This window comes from Odontesthes bonariensis, chromosome 18 (assembly GCF_027942865.1).
Source record: "Odontesthes bonariensis isolate fOdoBon6 chromosome 18, fOdoBon6.hap1, whole genome shotgun sequence".
Classification (NCBI taxonomy): Eukaryota; Metazoa; Chordata; class Actinopteri; order Atheriniformes; family Atherinopsidae; genus Odontesthes; species Odontesthes bonariensis.
The window spans coordinates 22,414,655-22,441,813 of NC_134523.1; the positions used below are offsets into that span (position 1 = coordinate 22,414,655).

General features: G+C 39.2%; 1 protein-coding gene across 4 annotated transcripts in view; it reads left to right on the plus strand.

Annotated features, from left to right (window-relative positions):
• Positions 1-27,159, plus strand: part of LOC142367678 (uncharacterized) — a 69,254-nt gene that overhangs the window by 12,188 nt on the left and 29,907 nt on the right. For all 4 annotated transcript variants that reach the window (XM_075449702.1, XM_075449699.1, XM_075449700.1 and 1 more), the window contains exon 2: positions 19,073-19,110. In XM_075449702.1, the coding sequence (XP_075305817.1) occupies positions 19,073-19,110 (38 nt within the window). The remainder of the gene's footprint in view (positions 1-19,072; positions 19,111-27,159) is intronic.

A 27,159-nucleotide genomic window follows, 5' to 3' on the forward strand; every position in this document is an offset into this window, starting at 1 on the left:
TGCTCTGACCTGCTGAAGCATGGACTCTGTAAGATCTCAGAAGGTGTTCTCTAGTGCCTGACACCACATTGGCTTTAATAATCTAGTCTGTAACATTTAGGGAAATCTATTGTCTTAAATTATATTTAATATTCATATGTTTTAATCAGTGTGCAGTCTCTCATAACTAAGAATGGCTGTGATTATTATTACAGTGGATCATGAACTTATTATTTTTATTTTTGCCTCTCTGCCATGTTGCACCACGTTACCACAGTAACCCAGAAACAACAAATGCAGGTCTGGCTCTACAAGGACCTTTTGTGTTTTGCGGCTACAATACTTTGGGAGAGTGGGGGGGGCTTCATGGTTTCTCCCGTGAGATCACTGTCAGGTACTTATAGCTGCTTACTCTGAGCAGCCCACAGGGGGCTGACCAGATGTCCTTGTTTTAACTGTGTGTAAACACAGATAGTAAAGAGAATTTCAATTCAATTCAAAATTTATTTATATAGCACATTAAAACAACCTCAGCTGACCAAAGTGCTTCACAATAGCAACTGCATCATATATTAAGAGAGTCATCAATAAAATAGCAATACCAATAACTTCATCACAGATGAAAATAAAATGCAATAAAATAACAATAGCAGTAACAATAAAAGTAGCAAGCCAAGGTAATAATATAAATAATATTTTCTAAAGAATGGGCAGCAGAGCCTTGTCTGCGAACTACTTGTTTGGCTTGTAAAACACTTGTAGCTTTGAGTAGTAAAGATATGCTAACTTGTGATGTAATAGAACATTTAGTTGCACAGTTTACACATTTTCACACAATCAATGAAAAGATAAACTACATCAAAGCTGAATTCCCCCCCTGCTTGTGTGTGAAGCGACACACAGCTTGTGATAATGATCCAAATTGAAGTCTTGAGTCTGAGTCTGACTCACCTCCATCCATCCATCCATCCATCCATCCATCCATCCATCCATCCATCCATCCATCCATCCATCCATCCATCCATCCATCCATCCATCCATCCATCCATCCATCCTCCCTCTCTGTTTCTGCAGATCATGCGTGGCATGCTAGGTAATGTGTTTTGCTAGATAAATAATACGAAATGGAAAAAATTTCTGGTCATTAGAACAGAAAGAAGCCCAAATTGCCCCTAACATCAACATTTTCTTGCGAATTTCAGCACTCATATCTCATAAAAATGATGATTTGTACATTTTTAAACACAGTTCCTTAAAATATTAAAGGATAAGACCGGTTTTTTGACATTGGGCCCTTGATTTCACATTATAACATGATGTTCTACTCACCCCTGCTTGTTGTTGGTCATTTGGAGCTGTTCCGAAGATATTCGAGAGGCGTCTGGCTGCTCTCTTGAGATATTCGGCCATGAAACGGTTTCCTATGGGCAAGCTTATACAGTCACAAACTATGCTGTTTATAATTTATTAATTACTGTACATTAGCACTGATAACGTGGAGGTGTGTCGCTTACTTAAAAAAATCCGGGTTACTGTAATTTTGATTTTTTTGTCGTAAAGTGGGTGTTACTGACGTCCTCGTCGTGCTACTGCCACAGACAGCCCACAGACCTGCTGCCTAGTTATTCATTCGGCTAAAATTCAAAATTAGTAACCCGGATTTTTTTAAGTAAGCGACGCACCTCCACGTTATCAGTGCTAGTGTACAGTAATTAATAAATTATAAACAGCATAGTTTGTGCCTCTATAAGCTTGCCCATAGGAAACCGTTTCATGGCCGAATATCTCAAGAGAGCAGCCAGACGCCTCGCGAATATCTTCGGAACAGCTCCAAATGACCAACAACAAGCAGGGGTGAGTAGAACATCATGTTATAATGTGAAATCAAGGGCCCAATGTCAAAAAACCGGTCTTATCCTTTAAGTATATACTTTGTAAATAAAACATGATTAGTGAAGGGGCTGCATGGTGGTGTGGTGAGTAGCACCATCACCTCACAGCAAGAGGATACCAGGTTCAGTTCCCAGCTGGGGCCTTTCTGTGTGGAGTTTGCATGTTCTCCCCGTGTATGTGTGGGTTTAGAAAATGGGTGGATGATCAGTGAAGCTACAGTAAAGTGTGAAATACTAAATGAGGAACTATAAGGAAGATGTAAAGGTGCTCCGGTTCCCTCCCAAAACCGTAAGACATGCGTGTTACCCCCGTGATCGATTGGCCCTGCTTTTCTTTTTTTTTTTAAAATCTGATTACTTTTCCCTGGAAGTGTTTCTGTTTCTGAACCATGCTGCCATTGAACGTCAAAGTCACCCATGTCTTTTAATCTATCCATTTCTCCCACAACTAAAATGGGGAATACAAGAACTGAAAGTTCACTGACTGTCAAGTAGACCAGAGAGTTTGACGTGCACCAATGCTTTAAGATAACATTTTTCATTTAATTCCTGAGTGTCCTGTTGGTATTCTGCACATAGGTGACACTACAATATGATGATTAACTGGTTAGAATTTTGGCATAGGTGAAAATTTGCATATCGGTTGCACCAAACTTCAATACTCTCTGCTCATAGCCGAAGCAGAAGCAGCCGTTTCTGTCCCAATCCTTCAGGTATGGTATAAGCTTTCACAGGAAAGCCCTCACTCTCCTCCACCCCCCCCTCCCACTAAAATATTGACTGAACTTCCTCTGCTGAATGACAAACTGAAGGATGCGTTTGTGAACAAACACAAACGCACACATGAACGCACATATTTGGAGATGGATTGTGTTATCTGCCTATCAAGCCAGAGGGTGATGGATATCTGTGGTGAGGCGAGTTGTCAATAATTTGATTGAAAGGTGGCCACAAGCATCTCTGGCTCGAAGAACTTGAAGGACACACAGTGTTTTTGACGTTTCACAATTCTACCATGAACTAATCGCACCATTTTTCTACAAAAATCCTGAAAACACTCGTTAACCAAATTGCCATGAATCCAGTTTATTAAAAAGCTGCAATGTGAAGATATCTGTGTTTAAAATAGCCTGCACTCTTCTGGTTTCAGCCTCTTCATCACATGTTGAATCCTGCCGGATGGGATTTGCTCTAATCAGCACTGATAATGTGTGATAAGAGCTGTTTCAGTTTCAGGTCATCCTAAAGGTATGAATGAGCCAGCTTTGTCCTGGCTAGTTTTTTTCCACATCAAACTTGGAAATGATCATTATAGACCTGGTTTTGAATTCAAGGAATTGAAAATAGAGAAGACTTCACCAAACTGCTGATAAAGTTCCAACAATTACGCCTGCTTATACTTATTTTATTCACAAAAATAAAGCAAATTGTGGCTGATATTTAGCTTAAGGACAATCTTGAGACTGAACTAGGCAATGACTTCGCCCCAGTACACATTGTGCAGCCATCTGAGTTGTCTTAAGCTGCTCGCCTGGATAAAGCTTTACTGTTTTTGGGGAGTTTAAGAAGCAGAATTATGGTTTGCCTCAAAGAACAGATGGTTGAAACATCAACTCAGGACTTTATGGAATTGTCTGTGTAGGAACTCACACTAAGACAACTGTAAATGATAAAGTCACATCCCAAGGTAAAAACATTAATTTGGTGACAGGAATTCAGATTCTCTTAAACAAACATTTTGTGCAAAAAAATATATGCATGAATAAATGGAGCTCTGCAACTGACACTCCCACACATAGTTCAGTTTAAAGTAAGGCGTTTTCTAGTGCTATCACACCAGCCCGGAGCAGCTGTGCTGTACTTTAATTCAAGAACCACAAAGTAGAAGCACAAATCTTAATACCTGAAATGCTGACATTTAAAATGAATGTCAAAATCCTTCCTTAATACCATTTAAGACATTAATACTGGTGGGATGTGGAAAAAAAAAAGAATATTATGCAGATATGAGCATTAAAAGTGCCGGGTGTTGCACAACAATCTTCAAGTACAGCTACCACCCCTTTGATTTGATTACTTTAATGTGTTTATACAAAATGGACATTTCTTTTTTCCATGTACCAATATCTTAAGTTTTTCTTTTTTTACCCACACCTATATGAAATATCTGAAAAAAACACAAAAGAAAGCACTTTGATTTAATTATTTCATTAGAGAAGCACAGCAAGTGATATCTGTTGGTTCTCACCATTACCACGCTGGCATAAAGCTAAGTTTATGGTCTAGAGATGCACGGATGACGTATTTTCCCATCCGCAACTGCTGCAAAAAATATATATCCGCCCGCTATCCATTTGCACAAACATTTTTTCACCGATTTTCAAAACCGAACCCGCGCGCCATCCGCCGATAGGTGTCTATTGAAGGTGCCTTGGCTGTTTGTATCGGCTTTTTCAAACAGCGTAGTTCATTATATCTTGCCAATAAGTCCGCCTACTACTATGTAGTGGATAACATATACGCATTCACAAGTTTTGCAAATCACATACTGGTGTCATCCGAATTGATCACCTCGTGGAATTTTTCCCAAACGGCACTTTTAGCACCTTCTTTAGGTTTCGTTTTAAGATCACCCGTCTTAAGCCTCTCTCGCACTAACTTTGCTGCCGCTGCCATCTTTGATCTTTGTCATACTGTTTGTAATGTATGTTTTCGTTCGTTACCTTTGGAAAATTATGTGTTTTCTTTTTGTTTTTTTTCAGTGCTTCAACCGCAACCCGCCCGAATTGAATTAAAATACGATTTTTCGACGTGTCATCCGCCCGATCCGCGGGCTCCGTGGATTCAACCGCCAACCGCGCATCTCTATTATGGTCGCCATTTTCAACCTCGCAAACAGCAGTGCATGCCAAAATTGATGTTCCTATAGCTGGGACCAGATGCATCAACGATGCTTACACACAAAAACCATTTGTAGGTGTTTTCCTTCAAACAAACTGGTATTTATGAAGGCAAGGCAAGGCATCTTTATTTATATAGCGCATTTCATACCACAGGCAACTCAATGTGCTTTACATAAAGACAAGGCATTTAAAAGAATAGCATAAAGCAGCAATTTAAAGAGGAAAAGAAAATAGAATAAAAATTAAAACACAGTTAAAAGCAATCAAAGAAGAGGGGAAAAAGAAAGATATAAACTCAACCATAAGCACACCGAATGAGAAATGTTTTTAACCTGGATTTAAAAGTGCTTACAGTTGGGGTTGATTTCAGTTCTGCTGGTAGTTTGTTCCAGTTGTGTGCAGCATAACAGCTAAAAGCTGCTTCACCGTGTCAAGTTTGAACTCTGGGCTCCACTATCTGACCTGAGTCAGCAGATCTCAAAGCTCTACTGGGTTTATGATCTGCTAGCATGGCATTCATGTATTCTGGACCTAAACCATTCCGTGATTTGTAGACGAGTAGCAGAACTTTAAAATCTATTCTGTATCTGACCGGGAGCCAATGTAAAGACTTGAGAACTGGGGTGATGTGATCTCTTTGTTCAGGTTAAAACTGGTTAAAAAAGACCGTTACAGTATTCAAGTCTGTTGGAGATGAAAGCATGAATCAGCTTCTCCTGATCTGTTTGGGACATGAAACCCTTAATTCTGGATATGTTCTTAAGTTGATAAAAGGCTGATTTGGTGACTGATTTGATATGATAGTTGAAGGTCAGGTCTGAGTCTATCAGCACGCCGAGGTTCCGGACTTGGTCTTTAGTTTCTAGAGACAGTGACTCAAGATGTTTACTGACAGCAAACGTCTTCTCTTTGTTGCCAAACACAATGACCTCAGTTTTTTCTTGATTTAACGGAAGGAAATTTTGGTTCATCCACTTTTTGACTTGCTCTAAGCAGTCGCACAATGACTCTATAGGACTGCAGTCATCTGGAGACAGTGCGAGATATATCTGTGTGTCATCTGCATAGCTGTGGTAGTTGACTTCAGAGTTCTTCAGAATTTGACCCAGAGGCAGCATGTATAGAGTGAACAGAAGTGAAGGAAGAATGAGATGCATACACGTGTTTTTTACAGCAAGGTAACCCCGATATGAGGTGAAAACTGCATAGGAGGCCTCATACTTTACCATAAAACAAAACAGACAATATCACAGAGGTTTCTCAGTCTGATTTTTCTTCTGGTTTTATTTCTCATCATTAGTTTTTTAGAGTCTGAAACATAGTCTCATTTACAGTAATTGCGGGTGCTATAAATAACTGCAGCCATGCGTAATGGCTCTGGAAAACCTCTGTAATGGGCCTTTAAAAGGAAACGAGTATTTAGAGATCATTCTTAATTTCCTGCTACAAGATTGTCTCCCAGCCTTCCACAGAGCTGTTTAAGAAAACATACAATGATCCATTTGGACATCTGCGTCTCCCTCCTGATCATCTCTACCCAGACTGGATACTGTACAGGCGATGAGTTCATGATCAGCAGGAACTGTTGCTCCTCTGCTGAGCTGGTGTCAAACAAAGCTGTTTTTCTTTTTTTGCTGCCTCACTGATGAGAGTCTCTGTTTTTATATGCATATGCACATTTCTTGGTTTTACACACAGTTTTGTGCAACTGGTCCCTGGTGTGCTCGGTGTGTTGTTTTCGTATCAGCAAGTCATGCACCTTCAGACAAAGAAAAAATATAAAAAATAAAGCTGAGGAATTCTATTCTATTCTATTTTCAGAAAAAAATCGTCATATTTTGAATTTAATACTGTAACATATTTCAGACATGTTGGGACAGGAGCATACTTAATCACCTCTTCTACAAACAGTCTTGTGTACAATCTGCATACAGTCCTGCGTAGGTGCTGGCAGTTTTAGCACCAACTCCAATTAGCAGTCAAGTAACTTACTGACTGGGTGGACGGGCTTCTGCTCAGTGTGCTGCGCTTTGGGTTGCAAGAATGGGAACAGCTTTCTTTTTCTTTTATTAACACGCACACTGACCAAAGTGATCCACACAAAGACTGGGAAAGTGACAGGAGCACCAACCCGAGATGGGATGAATCCATTTTACAAATCTATACAGGATGCAGGAGTCCACTCTGAGTCTGACCATGTTGCAGTTCAGTCAGAAATAACAAAAACATTGTCAAAAAGTTTGAGTTTAAAAAATTAGGATCCATTGCTGCCTAAACAGAAACCTGCTGGGTTTCGAGGGAATTTGGTGTGTCCTAGGATGTTGTTTAGGAATATTAAACACACACACACACACTCAGACAGAGAAATGGATGTATGGATGGATGAAGATATTATCCCAACAAGCTGTAGTGAGAAGGTCTCCCTTAGGATTTGGTGTCGGCTCAGAGCGTCCGCTACTGAAGCAGAGGTGAGTCAGACTCAAGACTTCCCTTCGGATCAATGTCACAGGCTTTGTGTCACTTCACATACAATGAAACACATACACGGGAATACACACTAAGTTCCCAGAGCGATGGCAGCTGACAGGCGAGGGTCTGTCAGAGAGAGCTGTCAGCACCTATTGTTGCTGTGTCCTGCAGTCCTGCCGTTCATCAGACTCTCTCTGGTGTGTATGTGCGTGCATCAGGGTGTGTGTGCAGGTGCATGTGTTTGTGTTCACGTGTAGCATGTTATAACTTTTTCTTCTCTCTCTGCCCAGCCCCCCCTCTGCATACTCAACACCCACACTCTTTCAAATATTTCCTAAGCTGTCAGTTAGCCCTCTTTTCCCAATGTCCTCTCATTAATTCCCTGTTCATTACAGCGTTTCCTTACCTTTCCCCTCCCACTCCCACCTGTGTTCTTGTGGTGATGCTTTAGTAGTCCTCAGGGAACAGTTGACGTAAGATGGCACTTCAAATGTTTCACAATTTGCAGCACAGAACCAGTTTTCAGACTTTTACCCCTTCTCTCATAATCATTTTTACTCATTCATGTTTTTTTCCTTCTCTTGAAAGATTTAAAGATGCACCCTCTAATTTAGTCTGTTGCACACACTGTCCAAATGGCAAGTTGGTAATTGTTGGTGTAGATTCCTAAAAGCTTGAGCAAGGGCAACTAGACTTTTTTTTTTAATTCTAGTTTTAGTTTAAGATGCAGACAACATAGAGTCATCCCTAACAGTTTACAGCTCAGCTCTATTATAAAAGGTCACAAAGAGACTAATAGCAAAATAATAAATGTAGATTTAAATATACTTTATTTATACAGCCCTTTACAGACAATCCTTACTGTGTACCAAAGTGCTTTACAGCAGGTAATAAAGAGAAGAATAAGTGAAAACAAATAAAAACAATAAAAGACAGGTCCATTTTACTATTGATGCAATTATTCACAAGATGGATCTGGCCTGTCAGAAACTGAGTAAGAAAGAAGAGTAAGGAATGCCAAAAGCAGAAACTCTAAACTCCAAAGCTGAGAGCTAAGGCTTCTCTGAGAACATCTCAATCTATCAGACAACAACACAAAGATATGACACACATGGACATTCAGAGCCACTGGGGGAAACTTATCAGATAGTCTTAGCCGAGGGACTCAAAAACAGCTGCCAGTGGTGGACTTCATCATGGCCAGTGGAAATCTGCGATAAGGAATAACAATATTTCAGAGGCAGAAGCAGAACAATTATGTATAAAGGAACCAGCAGTCCTTATCTGGGCTCTTAGGATGAGTTGGTGATTGCTTCCACAGAAAAGCGAATGAAGTCGGACAACTGTGACCACTTAGCTGATTAGAACATATCAATAAAAATAGTTCAGATTTATTCGTGTTGCTGTTTCTGAAATGTTAAGATTCGCCGCTTTGTGTTTCACATCAGTTACTTTTGGGTTTTTTTTGGACTCCATCAAAAAAAATTCAAAATGTAAAGATTTCATCTTAGAACTCGGGATGGATGTTTTTCTTCTGATCTCGGAGTCTGACTGTCACAGTAATTAAGACCCAAGTTAATCAACAAGTCCTGCCGTCCAGAGTGGAAAACAAAAAGTTTTATTAATTTAGGAAAACTTCAGATTTGTTGCCAAAGCGGCAGTGACACCTGCACCACTGATAATCCTAAGACTTCAGAAGAACAGGCAGAGGAAACTAAAGCAGCAACGGTTTTGTAAGAAAAATAGCATTTTGACCTAAAAGATGTTTTATATGTTTAGAAATATAACTAACATGTAAAAGACCTGTTTTTAAGGTGTCTTTGAAGTGAAGTTTGGCCACAGGTCTGTTTTGAACTATAAAGTTTAGTTTTCTTTGGTCTTTGACTCTTCTATTTACAATTTGATTTTCCTTCGTTTTTTTATTCGTGTCAATTTAAATGCGCGATTTAGCTGATTATTATTGATACTTATAACAAAATTGTCTAAACCCTCACAAAAAAAAAGACAGTTAAAAACAACTATGGTCTTTTTAAGACAACAAAAACAACAGCTTTGTGGATCTTTCAGTGGAACAACTTATGCCCTGAAACAACATCTTAGGTCACAGAGGAGGCAGCCCTCCCGTTTATATCTGCCGGTCTTTTGTTTTTGTGCAACTCCACTGCAGTGTTTGGAATTTTGCACAAACACGAATGACCTTTTCCTCAAAGGTTAACAGGCTCACACACACTGTACAAAACATCACAAGCTCCGAGCTGCATGTTTCGCAGTCTAACAAGCGAACATTACACTGCAGCCTGTAATTCATCATCACACTCTGACTCAGATTAATTAACAAGCTCTTGTACAATGCATCAGCAAAAATTAGCAGCAGTTAAACAATTACAGAAACTGATCCAACACTTATTTTAGAGAAGAATCCACCACTGCACTTTACTTTAACTATCCATTTTGCTTTTATTAAATCGGCATAGTGTGATTATAAATAAATCAACAGAAAATTTATATCAAAATCTTTTGATGATCAGTGATAATTGTGATGTTTTAGCTATGTGTAATATGTTACATACAACATAAAAAGTGGTTTTCTGAGCTTTTTATAGATACAATTATACATTTAGTATACAAACAGCGAATCAATAGCAGAAATCATCGTTAGACTTTTGCTGATTGGTAAATATTGCTGCTGCCTGGTGATGAAATGCCACCACAGTACTTCATTAGAGAGTTTAGCTGCATGTTAAAGGGACACTATGTAATAAATTAAGTCATTTATTAGCTCAAATCAACATAATCATTCATAAGTTAGTCCTCATTGGTGTAAAATGATCTCTGTCAAAAATCTCACTTATCCTCCTGAGTGAAGAATAACTTGTCTGTATCTACATAGAGCAGGTAAGCTCTATGGAGGCTGCCATGTCCTTCCGGTCTATGAAAAATGACGAAGTGCCGAGAGGGACATAAAGCACTTCGAATCGCGATTTCCCCACCAGGCCTACAAGCAGAAATGACGTCATTGTGACGTCATTTCCGCCAAATGGCTTATTACAGCCGCTAATGCTAAATAGATTTTATTCCTTGGCACATATGTCTTTGTGTTCATTAGCTTTCTTTTTGTAAGTGCATCATCTTCTTCTTTTTATTATTATTCCTATGCTCCCCCTGGATATCTTCTTTTTGGCGTTATGCTCACATTTGTAAACTGTTATTTTGTTGATTTACTAATAAAGTTAAAAAAAAAAAAATGCTAAATAGATTTTATCTCGTAAATTATCCCACTAATAATGCACTGATTGTTACCAAACTTCTGCCGTAGTACACATAGGCTCTTAACTCACAAAACGAGGCATTAGAAAGTTAGTAAGTTTACCGGGAGTTTATTTACCTCTGCTAATGCTCCTATTGCTAAGGCTAATGCTAAGGCTGCGTCGACGTCACTTCCGGTAACTCCCGGAATAGGACTAATTGCATTGCTTGCACACCAAAGGAGATGTTATGTTATCTGACATGTTATCTGTCATCTGTATTCATAGTGTTGTTGTATGTGTGTTATGTAATCCTTTGTACTGTGTGTCTTGATTTCTTTTTGTTTGTATGGACCTTGAGTCTGAAGCTATAGCTTCTTGAATCTTGACACATTCCGCTTGCCGTAGTTCAAGAAGTTGCAGCGCACATTTGAAAACGTGAGGCGCTAGAGAGCAAATTCATTCAACTTTGCAAAATAAAATTGCACCACTAGATGGGGGAAGAAATTACATAGTGTCCCTTTAAAGAGACGATATTTTCTTATTCGCTGAAGGCTAGTTTATAGATATTTTTATTTATCTATTTATTTTGGATGTCTATAAGAATAGATTTACATGCTTTGATTAAACAAAAGAAAAAGAAAAACCTCCTTTTGTCTCTTTAAGGACCCTAAAAGCCCATTCTTCTCTGTTTAAAACAGAGTAAAAAGCAACTGATCGTTCTTTTTTTTGGGATATTTTAAACTATTAGCAAGGCAAATATTATGCAAATGTATCATACAAGTGTTACATCATCTTCTGACCATTTGGTGTGGAAAAGCTACATCACAGTGAGGGAGACTTATAAAACATAAATATATCATAGCATCGGGAACAGCTGAACTAAATACAAATGTGGGTGAGTGTTGCCAGACTGTTGACAGCTTCTTCCCTTCAGTTCACTGCTTAACGTCATCATTGTGGGTCACCAGATGGCTGTCAAAAACTGGCAACACTGAAGACAATTTGAGTGGGTATTGTGGTTCTAGACCTTACTATATTTTTGTGGTGAATTACTAAACTTTAGAGCTTTTATGTGCTTTGGCTGCAATATTAATAACTATTTGCTGCCATGCAAGATATTTGATCAATCCTGGTGAGCCAGTTAAGGCTTACAATCTACATTAATAGTTATGCTGTTTTATAATAAACTGTATTAATTACTTTTACAGGAATATGTTTTCAGTGATTAATTACATAAATTGCTCATTTTGCCCTATACCGATAGAGGCTGATACTAATTTCCACATCATTAGCATCCATAGTTGTATGAGTGATCTAAATAACACCGACTATAGATAATAAAGTGTCGTTAACAGTAAAGCTGATTTTTTTGACTGAATGCCTTTAGGGAGTATAATGAAGAAAGCTTTTTTTTTTGTTTGAGAACTTTAGAGATGCTAGAAAACAATGCACAGGTTGAGTGTTGAAGGTTAAAAGGTTATCTGAAACTAATTAACTGACACTAATGGCTGACACAGGCTGCATATTCTCCAGGTACAGCAGCAAATACTGGGGAAATGTCCTTTAAAATCGGAGTTTGGACTCAGACCCCAGAATAACATGTTCCACGATAAAGGGATTCAGAGTTTTGTATTTCCTAACAAATTTGCAGCTTCTGTTCCTGGGTTAGTGATGGTCTGACTTTCTCGTGGTGTCTGTTGGGTATATTTGACTCGATCACCACATTTGCTAAAATCTGAATGTGCATCCATCCATTTTCTATACCCGCTTAATCCGTCGGTCGGGTTGCGGGTGGGCTGGACACTATCCCAGCTGTCATTGGGCGAGAGGCGAGGTACACCCTGGAAAGGCCGCCAGTCCATCACAGGGCCACACAGAGACTCACTCCTAGGGACAATTTTAGAGACACCAATTAACCTAACATGCATGTTTTTGGACAGTGGGAGGAAGCCACAGTACCCGGAGAGAACCCACACATACACGGGGAGAACATGTAAACTCCACACAGAAAAGGCCCAGCTGGGAGTTGAACCTGGAACCCTGTTGCTGTGATGCGACGGTGCTAACCACAGATTTAGATTTAGATTTATGATCCTGGAACTTAACCTAACAGAACCTTATCCGTCCCCTTGACTGGCCTAAACAATACTTATGTTTTAGTTTAAAGTCCGAACAGACAGCCTGAACTAAAACAGGACTGAAAAAACGTGGACTTAACATGCCTGGCATTCAGTAATATTCTGAACAAACCTGTATGAATAAGGTCACCGTAAGGACTTAAAAGTCTCACCTCGTTTGAACCAGGCTTAATGTGTGCATATGCATTGCAACAATGTGCCTGATGGTAGCGAGAGATTCAGAAAACAATCCCACTGTAAATAAACATACGATTACAGAAAAACAGGAGGTAGTGGTTACATGAGCACCACTGGCACAGATCAAAATGCAATGGGAGAAAATGATCTCAGGAGCGAGGCTGCAGAAGGCACAGGCAGAGGCAGAGGTGTAAAACTACGTTGGACCGTTGCTCTTACTGTGGCCACTTTTTTCTCCTCTTCCCCTCTACCTGCTTGTCATATCTAACCGGGTTTTGGATTTATCCCAGCAGTCCTTATTGGTTCCTCCTCCGCATAAATTCTGCCCTAAACAACTCAGATTTTCCATCAGTGACTCAGTTTCAGGCCTTTCCTGCGTTAGCACTTAAATACTTCCTCTGTTTTTTGGAGAGCTTCCCTTTTTGCCCGTCTCACCTGATCCTTTCCCTCCTGTGGCTCCAGCAGGGAGCTCCATCAACTCCAGAGGTCCAAGGGTGTATGCCTGGATGACTCACCAATGCAATGTGTGTGTTTATATGCACCTTCAAGCGTGTGGGTGTGTTGTGTGAAGTAAATGGCTTCCAGGATCCCCTGGGTTGCGTCTCAAATGTGCTCACAGAGAGCAGTCATGACTAACACTGCATGCCTTTCATTAACACTGAGAGAGAGGAAGAGACACGGAGAGCAAGGCTAACAAAGTTGAATAAGTCAGCTCAACTCCTTGCTGACGTAATGACGAAATGTTGTTCTCCACCTGAAGTTCTTTCTCAGAACTAAAAACGTGTTTCGGAAAATGTCCATATTTCTGTATAAATAAGTATCAGCAATGACGAGTTTGATTTTCTGCCCAAAATGTAGGAGAATTCGATTTGATCATATCCTGCAGTCATTTGGGATTTCTTTCCTGTTAAATAAACTACTTATTTGTACATCATCTGCTTCCCTATGTTACCCTGAATCTGTATAGAGAAGATACTCCAATTATCTAAATACACACTGAGCTACTGGATCATTTCATCCACAGGGAGTTGAAACTGTTTATATCCTGCTTTTTCATTGCTTTTCAGTCCCATGTAATTTATCACTAATGCCTTTAGACTCCATTAAGCATCATTTCAGTGAGTTTTAGTGTGCTCGTTGGTGAGCAACTTCATAATAGAAATGCTATGATAAAAATTTGAGCACATCGTTACAAACAGTAAGAGCCCATCTCACTTTCAGATCTAGACTCTAAGACATTGAAACAACTCCCTGTAAGCCATTCTATCTCTAATGGTAATGCACTCAAATCCATTCCAACAGCTGTGCAGAAAAATCCCAAAGAAGGTTTGCCTGCCTGGCAAAACACATCATAATACGTTTGGATGTAACTCCTTTGTATTCTCCAATGCTTGGATTTTTCTGCATGCTTTAAATTGGCAGACGCAGCACTTTGTTGGGGGACTCTGGGTTGTGCATCAGCTGAACTTGATTAAACTCAATTCCACTCTTCTCTACTTCACTCTTCACTGCATGTAGCATTCCCTCAATGTTGATGGGGTCAGCTGCTTAGCTAAGAAAGAGAGACATTGTTAGACTGTGCAATTGCCTTTGAGAGTGAGCATAAAAACAATGCGCCGCAGCATTCACCTAAGATTAGAAAAAAAAAGGATCTGTGCAAATATACAGTATGTTTAAAAATGTGTGCAAAGATGGCATATCCGTGCCCCGTGTTTTGTAGTCCATGCCCACCAATTTCTGAGAGCAACATGAAGTCAAAAGCAGGTCAGAGAACTCCTCGAAATAAACCATCCATCAAGTGGACCGGCAGAGGTTTGTAAGTGCTTTGTCCTCATTCAGGCAAGCAACAGGCATGATGGACACTGGGGATGGTACTGAAATGTTGTTTTGTTGATAAGGTGTGAATATTGTCCACATGCACAGAGAACAGGAATAAAATAACTGTTAGCAGGTGTAATAACATTCAGATTCTTCTTTCTTTTAGGCTGGACTTTGCTTTTTGCGTTCTGTGCCTTAGCTTATCTTTACTTCCTGTTTATTTTCAACAGCTTGTTCTCGTGAGCATCCCAGTTAGTTTTGTTTCCTGACTTGTTTGCTCCGCACATCTGTTTAGTTGTTATTTGCAGTGGTGATTCACCTCTGTGTATGTACTACCCAGTTTCTTTTTTTTTTGCTCTGTAGTTATTCTGTTCTCTGCTCTGTTTTCATCAGCTTCATCAATCTTTGTTTGGTGAACCATGATGAGAAATTAAAGTTCTTGTTTGGGGCTTTTTTCGTTGCTTGTTTTCCATCGTAGGTAGTTCCACATAACAGATTTCAACTGATACTTCTGTGGCTGAGCCGATACTATGGGGTGACTTCGAACCTCTGCCGATCGGTGATTGGTCAGAGAGGATCATCACCTGTGGGCATAAAAAACTCTCTGCAGCTGTGCACTCCTCTTTGTTCTATGAAGTGGTTTAAAAGTCCGACAGAAACCACATAAATTACTGATATCTCATTTGTGCACAGACTGCTTTTTGTGTCCATGACTAATGAATACGTGAGCATATTTATTAAAGCAAGTGTACATTTATAGATCAACCTTTTGTCTTTTCTAACTGGAGTTGTGCTCCGTAGCGCTCAGTTGTTATGATCACTTCCAAAATATATCCAAACCCTTATGAACTAAAAGTCTCGTGCAAATTCAGTCATTGCTATGATCACGCTGTTAGTCGTTTTGATTGAAGTTTTTGCTAAATCAGCGTAATGTTATAAAAGCACACACAGCAAAGTTGTATTTGTCACCTGATCCCACCAACAGTGTACAGTCTATAATGCAAAACCTTACAGAGCCGTATTTGGGTCCTGCCCTAAACTCGAACTGTGTGTAATTTCTGTAGCGGATGTTAAGGTAAGCCATGGTGCCAATTTGCGAATAAGGTTGTCCTGTTATTCACGTCAATTGTTGTTGACTGCTTAGCTTTGGTTAAAAATGGCTAAAATGTTGGTCAAAATAGTCAAAATCTGGTGGAGAAGGGAAAAGAAAGAGACAATGGAACTTATAGTGAGAAACTGAATGAAGCTGCAGAGGCACACGATAAAGATCCAGAAGCTGGACTGGATTACTGACTCTGATGAACTACCTCCAATCAGAGCCCTGGACATTATAAACAACATTTCTGCACTTACCTAATGTACTTTATGCAAGTTTAGAAGTTACAGGTATAAGGAAGGTGCTGCAGTGTGTAAGATCTATCAATGAATAAGATGCTGATTCCCTGCAAAATCTGTCCACCTGTTTTAAAGTTTTTTTTGGCATAGAGGCCACATATTGTATTTTTCATAGTAGGTGAACAGGAGAAGGGGCAGAGGTGCAGCAAAGGATCATCTTGGAACTTGTTAAAATTTAGTATTTTCTTCCATCGTTTTGTCATATTAAGTCGAAATTTTAAAATGTTCAAATTTAGAAGACATCCCGTTTTTAAGAACATTGTTAATAAAGTTAGGGGTATTCTAAGCTTTTAGAAACAATTTAAACACTTCAAACAAAAGCTAACTCTAAATTTTTGTGAGTTTTAATAAACTGATTGATGGGAGCATTTTTGATACAGAGCTTCAATTTCAAGTCCATTGAAAGTTAGAACAGCATTTACAAACTGTTTCTACCATCACTGCACTAAGGTAAAAAAAAAACGCCCCTCCTCCCACCACCTGCAGCCTGTGCCCTGAATGGTTTGTTGGCACCTATTTGCATAGAAAAGCTTCGGCCTCCGCTGCAGACAGAATGAAGCCGGAGGTATTTTTAGGCACTTTCGATTGGCGGTGCTCCCTTCAGCGGGGGTGGGACCTGGCAGAGAGCATCAAATCAATGCAGACAGCATTGATGTAGATGTTGGGCCTTTTGTTGAGAATACAATACATATGATATATTCGCTCTTAGTGCAAGGTAGACTGACGAGTGAGTCCATTCTACAGTATTGATTTCAGCTGGTAAATCTACTTCAATCAATCTTTCATCAAGGAGGAGTTGAACTAGGGGTAATGGGTTAAACGAGGATTGTTAAGTTTTTGATTATGAAATATTCTAATGATGAGCGTGCAGAGCTCAGCATTACTTTTAGAGTCATATTCAACATCTTAAGCATTATTGACCTCCATTACGTGAAGGAATTTGAGTTATTTCAAGTATTTTAGTTATTTTGTAGTTGTGATGAGGCGAGGAAGTAATTTCTTCCCAGTTCTTCTTACCATTAAATATTATAGATGTAGGTTATAATTTGAGTTAACAAGGGGGAGGCTTCTCCTTTCATTGCCACTTAAATCTAATATCCTTCAACATCACGGGCACCGCTGACTCATGCAGGTCATGGCCCTCTGTGCCAAGTTATGGGATGGATAATTAATCTAATTTTAGTGCTAGGTCTGAGTGCTATACTGGACAGAGATTTCATTTTCACTCATCTTAATGCTGCAATCAAAGTTCTGACTCATTATGATGCACTTGGGAGCAGAGAGTAAATTAACATGTACTTCAGTGTCCTGTGAATGAGTCATATCCTGTTTTTGTTTACATGGAGGATTTGATGCTTACAGGAGACACACTGTGACATACTGACTCACAAAAAAAGCACTCTCAAAGGTATGAAACTGACAAAATCATTCAGTTACCATTTTAACAGCTGATTGATCATCATTTTAAATGATTTCCACCTAAAAAGAGATTAACAAATCCAACTGAAAAAATGACAGATTAATCAATACTACAAACAGCTACCACTTGTAGCCCTGAATTCATACATGCACGAGACGTGATGTGTATATCAAAGAATATAAAAGGAGGAAAGAATATGGGATACAAGACGAAAGTGTGACAGAAATTCTTCCTGACTTTGTTCGACCTGTTAATAGAAGCATTTATTTTTATGCATAAGCTATTTCATCCTGAGCCTAGAATCCAAAAACTGAGATATTGTGTGCACAACTATGTAGTTTTCATTGCCATTCCTCTTTATCACCTGTTTTCAACTGCAGTGCATGTGCAAGTTTAGCTCGCAGACTGTTTTTAAAGTTTGCAGTTATATACAGTCTATGGTGTGACTCTTTAGCAGGCAAGTGTGCAACCACACAAGCTCAGAAAGCTCATAATTGTCAGTAATCTACATCAGTGGTGGCACCCCACATCATAGCTGTCACTAACTTTCAGTAATCTCTGAGCTACAGCAGCTGGGTAGTTTACTATTGAGCAAACTAAGAAAACTCACAATCTTTCACACAGGGGGAAGATAGGACATTGATGCAGAAGTGCAATACCAAAGCAGTACTCTGCTGCTGTGGCTGTATTTAGAGAGCATTAACATGACATTTAGTGTTTGATAATGTACACAACGTATTTTCCCTATATGAATAAAAGAGTTGCTGCTAACTGAAACAGTTGGTGTTCTTAGCTACTTGAGAGGTGCCCCAGTCCACTGGCTGTGCCCACAGTTTCAAAAGGAAAGGCGCAGCTACGTTACTGTGACACGTTCAGTGACATTGAGCAACAACTGGTGTTTGAAAAAGGCACTGGTGTGGACAAAGATAAACAAGATAATCGGGATGCTCAATCTGGTTATCAGAGTGCAAAACTGCTCCTGCACAGTGTTATGATTAACACTACAGTCAATTTGCCAGAGATTTATGGATGATTTTCATTCTGCAGCTTTCACTCTGTGAGACTCAAGGTCATTCTGTAATGTAAGCAGAGTGTGGAGTCTGGTATCATCCGCTTTTCACGGCTGTCTTTGTGCTTCATTAAAACAAATGTTTTATTAGTAGAATTCAATTGTTAAAGTAGTACTACACCATTTATGATAGTATGTGTGAGAATGGCTCCTCATCCTCAAATATTTACGGATTATTTCTAACCTTTATGACTCACACTGTTTGTGCCCTCTGTGTGTTAATGCTCGGCGTAGATAATTAGTCTAATTTTAGCTTGGTGTGAGTGTGTGTATGTGTGAAAAAGAAATACTGGACAGTGTTGTCATTTTCTCTCAGTGAGGACGCTGAAGGCTGCATCAGTTTGACACGCTGCTATCTCCCTCCATGTCAGTGTTCCCGCCCCCACCCCCCACCCCCACCCTCTGCTATCATGGACATTTGGGATAAAATCCTTTCTAGGCTTATCATGTCTGTTTTCTTGTGTCCATGTTTTCAGCTCTTGGCTTGACACCTGTTGCAAGACATACACCTGATAATGAATTATTGTGAAATTCATCTAATTTTTCCTCTTTTTGCCTCTCCAGCGGCGGATGCGGTGCCGGTGCGGAAAGATGGGGATCAGGTAATGTGCTGCTATCTTCTTTTGACGATTTCTGAACACGTTAATCAGTGTTCCGATATTTGTAAAAGCTGCTATGAAAGGATACACACTGAGTGATCTCATCTGAAATGGCAGTGTGTGAAAGTCCATTAACGTACTCTAAAATCGTTTAGAGGTGTGAGAAAAGCATTTGGACTCATCCAGATCTGCTTCCTGATGTGAGGCATAAGGTCTCGACTTTGCCAAGGCTGCCCATATCCAAGTTTTGGAAAAGAAAGAAAAAAGTTTCACAGAGTTAGGAGTCTGTTTTTCTTTTTGTTCTTGTCTTCTGAACTCTTCGTGCACATGAGGGTTGAGGGCAAAGCAAACAACAAGGTTCCAGTGTTGAAAGCATTTACACTTACCTTGAAATATTCACTTTCCATCTGTTCCGTACCCACGTCCACGCCTTGAGCTTCTTCTCCTCCATTTTCTTGGCAACCAGAGTGAAGAGTTCTGCTCTATGAACTGTTGCTTGACTTTAGTGGTGGACTGTAAAAAGACTGCAGTAAGGTCAGGTTAGTGACACTTTATGAGGGATGTGCTTCCTTTTATCCTTTCTGGTTTATTAAGGATTAAAGAATACTACCAGCTCATAATTCCAGATGGGTGAGAAGAAAATAAATCTTAAAGTAAACCCTTATCGATCTTTCAAGCGCCTCATTAACTCTCGAGCTAAAACGGCTCTTACAGCTTTACTGGAAAACGATATCTATAGTGTTTGGTGCCTTTAATTAAATATGAAAAGGATGTAAAGTGGTCAAAACAAATCACACATAATGTGGATCAATAAAACTTGAGCCAATCAATGCTAAGCTGGGATTTTGACATAGGAGGCTCCCAATAGATGTAGCTGGAGGAGATAAACTGACCTAGAATCGGCTACTACAACTTCACTTCAAAACGTTTTTTGTGCCATGTGATGTTGGGTAATGGCAAAAGTCAGACAAAGCAAGCATTCATTATTTTATCTAACATGATTTATGTCAAGTCAGTGCTGTGCTGCACCGCATCACGTCAAATGCCCCTCTTTTTAGGTAAAGGTGCTTGAAGCAGCACCACATGAATGAAAGAGCACTTTGAAAAAGAAAGCTTCGTGCAGCACGTATCTCAGATGGCCGAATGCAGCCGGAGCTCAAAGATAAATGGGATACGGACACTAAACCAAAAAGGGAAACTGCTTATTTCACACATCAAAGACTATGTTTGAACTGTCCACTTGTTCGCTCCCTTACTATATGATGTTCATCGTATAGAGGGCTCACTAGTGAGTCAGAGTAGACAGCTGCTGAGGCATTTGGGCCACAGATCGACTGCAGCGATGTTTCATAATGATGAGCCGTACATCTGGCAGGATACATACTCGCCTAATCTGAGGTAAAGGGGAATTCCAGTTTGCTGTTTTTGGTTGTTGTAATTAACATACTCTCCACAACGATATAAAGCTGAATGACACAAAATCTGTGTGCGCTTGTAATGTTTTTCTTTTTAAGGAGACATATTTCGCCCTTTTTTTCATAAGCTGACCCAACATCTTCAGGTCTTCATGAAATGTTTTTGACAACACACAGAGACACCACAGCAACTCATTTTTCTTTCATTGTTTTACACCTCTACTCAAGCAGATCATTTTAGACTTCACTCAGTCCCTCTCTTCCTTTAAGTCTACTTCTTTTGAGATCTGTAGTATTTAATAACCCTTGAGGCACAATATTACGGAGAGCATACAGTAAACAGTCTGACAGCTCAGACCACACAACAAACTGAAACAGCATGGCCATTTTATTCTCAAGTACTTTTATCAAATATTTCCTTTGTCTGTAGTTGGACCATAGACAGCTTGAAGGCTACTGATACCTCTTTTAGGCCTAATCTCGTAGTGAGTCATGTGTTGATTCCTCTGTTCCACTGTTTGTTCCACTGTTTGTTAACAGTGCTGTACTTACAGTGGGTTCAATGACAAAGGAGAAATCAGAAAACTTCCATCTAATAAAAGAAATTACCAGTCAAATAACAATGTCATCAACATCGAACAAAGTACTGGCAGAGCTTTTTTAGCTCATTTATTTCTCTTGTTAAGTGAACGATGTTGAGATTTGATGTATTTTAGCAAAATCAAGTATAAAAAAAGAATGTAGTTATGTAGAAATAAACAAGAGGAGACTGGATAACCTTATAAAGTGGCCCTGCACATCTGAACAACTCACTTCAAGGCACATTTCCATATGGGACCCAAAACAAAATGCCAGTTTTTTTTTTTTTTTTGCTTTGGTTGGTTGGTTTTGACTTCAGACACCCAAATATAAAAAGTATTTTTCCATAAAATGTCCTCTTTAACTGTGATGTATCCACCTAAAAACTCACTGACTGAAGCTGGATTTATATAATAATCTTTGATATAATAATACGGAATTGATAGTACCCACAAAAAGTAATTAAATATTTCAAATCTTAACAACAGTTGGTGACAAAAAAAAGTATTTTTTTAACCCCATCATTGTAGTTTCCATTCAAATATATATATATATATAAAAAAAGAGCTGTATTACAACATATATGCATTACAAAAAGCTTCTTTACATGTTTAGACTTAACAACTTAAATTTCAACTATAGTTCTTATATATTACCCATAATTTCTCAAGTGCTGTGTGTCTCAAACAGAAAAATACATCAACAACTTCGCTGTTTTGTAGATGTTTGAGAAGTATAATAAGTTCACCAGAAATTTTAATAAGGTCAGAAAATCACATTACCGACCTGCAAATATTGACGTTGATGGTAGCTGCCATTAGCTCTCCCAATCAGCTCCCGGCATGGTGCCACGGAAACTTTCTACTTAAGTGATGTACAGCTACTGTACACTTCTTATGGTGTACTACGCGGAAAATAGTGCACTATGCTGTACATAAAATGCTTCAGTTGAAAATTGTATGTATGGACTGGTTTTGGTGTATTGATTATAATTCTTTTTAAAGTATTCATTGTGAGACTAAAAAGAGAAACAGGACTCTCTAAGGCCTAAGTGAACAGCCATAGACTGTGATTATATCAACAACTATAGCAAAAATGCTCACCTTCACATTCACTTTCATCTAATCAAAAAAATCTAATAACTCCCTTTTAAATGTGAGTCAGTGACACTGATGCTATTTAGATATTCACAGATGCAGTTCAGCCCAATTTGACATAAATTTCGGTAACTATAGTAACTACAGGGCTAAGCAGCCTTTTCTTTTTTCATATTTCATTACAGATACTACTTCATCTGGCTGCAGGTGCCTCTAAAATGGACAGGGTTCAGAGGTTAGAAGTGATTATTTTCCACTTTGTCTCGATAGTCTAATACACAGTCCCCCAGTTTTAGGTCAGCGCACCCAAACATAAATCTGTCCAACTTACAGACGAGGCAGCCAAGACAGTGAGATGTTCTCAACAGGCTGAGCCAGTTACCTGACCTCGATTCAAATGATTATTCATATAACTGCTGATGAATAGGCTGAAGGCAAAACGCCCTGGAAGGCTGTCTGCTGTGTGTGTCTGGCAGTGTCACAAGGGATTTCTGTGCTGCACAGACTTCAGACACTCATTGAAATATTAAATATGGTGGAGTGTCCTCATGACCAAGGAGTAAAAGCTCATGCAAAATAACCACATTGGCTCCACTTGGGTTGCATGATATTGTCCTTTCTGTCTCGCATGTCTCTAAAATACAGAATCAACAGTAAAGATAATTCCAAGAGCATGAAAACAGAAATTATAATTAGAAATATATAGGTTTTATGTTAATTTGCCCCAGAAATGTTATGTTAATTGGGTCTGGGAGGCATTTTTGGTTAGAGTTTAAGGGTGCTCCACTTTCTTTCAAAAGTGTAGAGTCCAGATTAATTAATGACAATTAATTGGTGAAGGTGTGAATGTCAACTGTCTCCACGTGTGAACTGTAGCTTGTCCTTGATGTGTTTTCTCTCTTCCCACCTTGCATGGTAACCAGGAGTATGTAGTAGATAGTGAAAGATTGATGGATGCACTGGGAGTTATGCATGAAATGATTAAATTAAAGCTGAGGGGTAGTATCTTTCTCATATATTAGATGCTTTATGTGAAATCCACTGTTCCGCAGTACAGAAAAGTACTTAATTCATCATTTTTTAACTACAGAATAGATGTACAAGAATTATTCCTTCATTAAAAAGACACTTTCTAAATGTATACTTCCCTCCCTAAATATCGAATAACCTTAAAGAACAGCATTGTGTTTGATTTTTATAGTCTCACAGTCATGAATGTGTCTCAAAATCTACAGAGACAATGTAAAAAAAAAAAAAAAAAACAAAGAGCGTGAGGGGCTGATAACAGTAGTATCACCCTGCAGAAGCTCGTATTAATCAAACCAGAATGCTCTCCTGTGTGTATCACTGCACTCTCGTGACTGGCTGCGCGTGACTTGGTGTGAAGGTGTGTCTGTGTTGATAGCCTCTTACCAAGGCCACAGAGCTGCTCCCCCCAGGGCTTAGACTATTACTGGGCCATGTATCACTTCTCAGCTGTGGAATCTGGAGAGAGACAGTGCTGTAGAAAAAAACAAGACAGCAGGGGGCATAAACAGAGACATTCAACTTATTGTTTTTCATGACTGACTGCTGTTTTCTTTGCTGTACTGGTTTGCTTTTGTCTCCAGCGTAAGGCCTTGAAGGCTGACATATTATTTTAAATATCCTCTCGCTGACATAACCGCATAACTGCTACATTAATTAAAACTGAGTGAAAGTGAACTAGGACTGCTTTCTGCCTCCTCCCTGTGGAGAAATCACGCATTGGAAATGATTTCTACCTTCCTGCCATCAAAAGAATTATGAGACACATTTAAATTTTTGGTTCACTTTTGGCATTCGGTGGCTTAAGTAGATAATTAAGATTAATTTCTGATGAAGTGCTGTTTGTGTGTCGAGCACTGATCCCACGGCAGCCTTCAAGTTGTTTACTCCCACAAACATGTCTCCTCTGTCTAATTTATGGGCCTGCAGAGAGAAAGAGGCCAGCAGGTGGAAGGGGATTTGACACAATAAAACACAAAAGATCAGAGACACGATTCAGATTCTGAGACAGGGGGCTCAGGTCCAAGTGTGACAAACAAAAACAAAAAAAACTACAGGCTGCTAGACAAAATAAATCAAATACAACTGGATCCAAAGGCAAACATTTTTTTGAAAAAAAAAAGAAAAGAGAAAACAATACAGGCTGTGATCATTAGACAACTCAGGGTTATCAGAATAGCACCAACTCAATTCTAAAGTTAAAACCTGAACATGCTCACAGTAACGGGGTCGTGGGGGGGGGCTGAAGCCTGTCCCAGGCGTCATTAGGCGAGAGGCGGGGTCCCCCCTGGACAGGTCGTCAGTCCATCACAGGGCCATACAGAGACAAACGACCACACACACGCTCACACTCACTCCTAGGGACAATCTAGAGACACCAATTAACCTAACATGCAGGTTTTTGGACGGTGGGAGGAAGACCCGACACGGTAACAATTCTAACACATCGATGATGAATCTGCCTTATTGTACTTTTTAATGTTCAGCATTTTAATATAATGAAGCATCACAGATTGCATTTAAAAAAAGAATAGAGCTGTCATTGTGTCACAGTTACCAGCAAAAGGTGGATTTATGCATAGAATTGAAAGAAAATAAACTGAGTAAGCATGGCCATTTGTAGCGGCTTGTCAACCAAAAGGTAGCCCAGCCCTAAAAGATAACCTGCTTTATAGTCTGTTTTGTTCTAGATAGTACTGTAATTGACTAAATGAACATAATGCTGTGTTGAACAAGACTAAAAACTGGTGATTGGGACCCCTAAACTCATGACAAACCTTTTAACTGAAGTACAGTAATAATTCAAGTGAAGCAGGCCAAATATTCAAAAGATACCACAAGTAGAAAATATGAAGAACAGAGGATGCTTGCTGGAGGAACTGATACAGCAGTGTCTCCTTGGTAGCAGTGGCGGTCCGACACTGATTCACGCCCCGGGCGTAACCCGGTGCTGGCCCTCACCCTCGTTTTTAGTTTTTTTTTGGATCATTTTATTAAATTTTTTTCACCCCCGCGATGCCGGCCCGGGCGCCTGCCCGGTCGGCCCGCCTCTAGGACCGCCCCTGCTTGGCGGAAGTGTTTTGTGATACCCACAATGCTTGAAGGGGGCATGACATGTTAATCCTACACTTAGAATTAAAAGTAAATATTTACGTTGTCACAAACAGATTTAATGCTCATCTCACAGAAATAATGAAATGACGTAATAGGTTACAACAAACCTCACCTCCTCTGCTCGCCTCGGGACAAAAGTTGTGTAATTTATGTTGTTCTGGTTGTTGCTTTATGTTTATATGGATGGAGGAAGGAAAAAATGCATGTGTCTGTGTGTGTACTTCGAGTGTGTGTAACCTGGGAAACGAGATAAAGGCTCAGTCATCAGGCTTGTAATTGAACACGGTTATAACAAAATGTCAAAAACACAAACTTGTTTATTCATTTAGGTCATTTTTAATGTTCTAATTTCAAAGGGACACATTTTGGTAAGTGATTGTATTTCTCCAAAAATAGTATTTCAATGATGGGAAAATTGTGGTCCATACAAAGACACAACATATCAATCAAAATTGATATACTTCACCAAAGCAATTGGACAACTACTTTAGAGTTGGAGGTTTGCCATTATAGGGTGGAAATCTAAATGATCAGGGTTTCTGATGTTTGATCCAAAGAAGATCAGACATTTTAGGATGATTTAGGAATTCCAGCTTTGATTACTCTACAGGTAATTATTTATTATTAATTTTCCACAAACTGACCAACTATTAATACTTCCCTGAAATATTGGCAGTGTTGTCTTTCCTATTGGTAGTGAGAGTAATAACACAAACTGCTGACTGTTGTTTTAGAGGTTTGAGCTCACCTCTCCTATTGAAACTGTGGCATACTTTGTTAGATTTTAGAGTTTCTGATTATCTACAGCCTCAGATAAAATTTTTGGAGAGTTCTGAGGTTTTTCCAAGTAGAGGCTTTGGGATCTTATTAGTTGCATCGTCTTTGTTTCTTTGATTTCGCTCCTCTTCAACTCATTGAAACCAGTCTTTGCTTCTTGACAAAAATACATCACAAATGGTGCACCAGTACATGAATGTCTTCAGATCAGATATTTACCTGAGATTTACCTGGTACCAGCATTGGCAACTCAGCTGGCAAAAGCTTGACTGTAACAGTCCTGCACAGTGAGTCTTTACCTATGCACAGACAAATCAAAGGTATGAGATCATCCTGCTAGACTCACATCGCACATTAAACACTGCCAGCTAAAGTGAGGAAAACATCCCTGTAGCATAAGGCTCAGTGCAAAGCGCATTAGCTGAAACATCAGCCTGTTTGTGGTTCCGCTAAAAGTCCGATCGATACTGAGCGATTCAGCCAGATGTCCTCTGAGGATATACGCCCTTCAAAATCACAACAGTCTGACTCAAAGGATGGAGAGCAAAGACAGATCAGACTGAGATTTAACTTCAGTCCAAAACATCCGCGTTTTTCCTTTGATCATAGTTTTAGACTTCAATTGAGTTTTTTTTTTTTTTTTTCAACCACTGGTTGATGTCTTTAATGTTTTTTTTCTTAAATAAAATGTATAACATGTCTCTCAGATTTTAACATTCGAAATGTGAAAAAGCCTTTCAATTCAATTCATTTCAGTTTATTTATATCCTGCCAAATCACAGCAAATGTCATCTCAGGGCACTTCATATATATATTTACATGGATACTATATTGATTTTAGAGCAGTGGGATCATATTTATATTATGGGATGATATATTTTATATATATATATATATATATATATATATATATATGTACTTCATATATAGGACTTTGCCTTTCTGCGACTGCAGATTCAACAGAAATCCTCATCCAAAGCCCTGGTTTCTGACTTTGCTCATGATACTGTAAGTCTTGTAGCAAACAAAAAACATCTTATGGA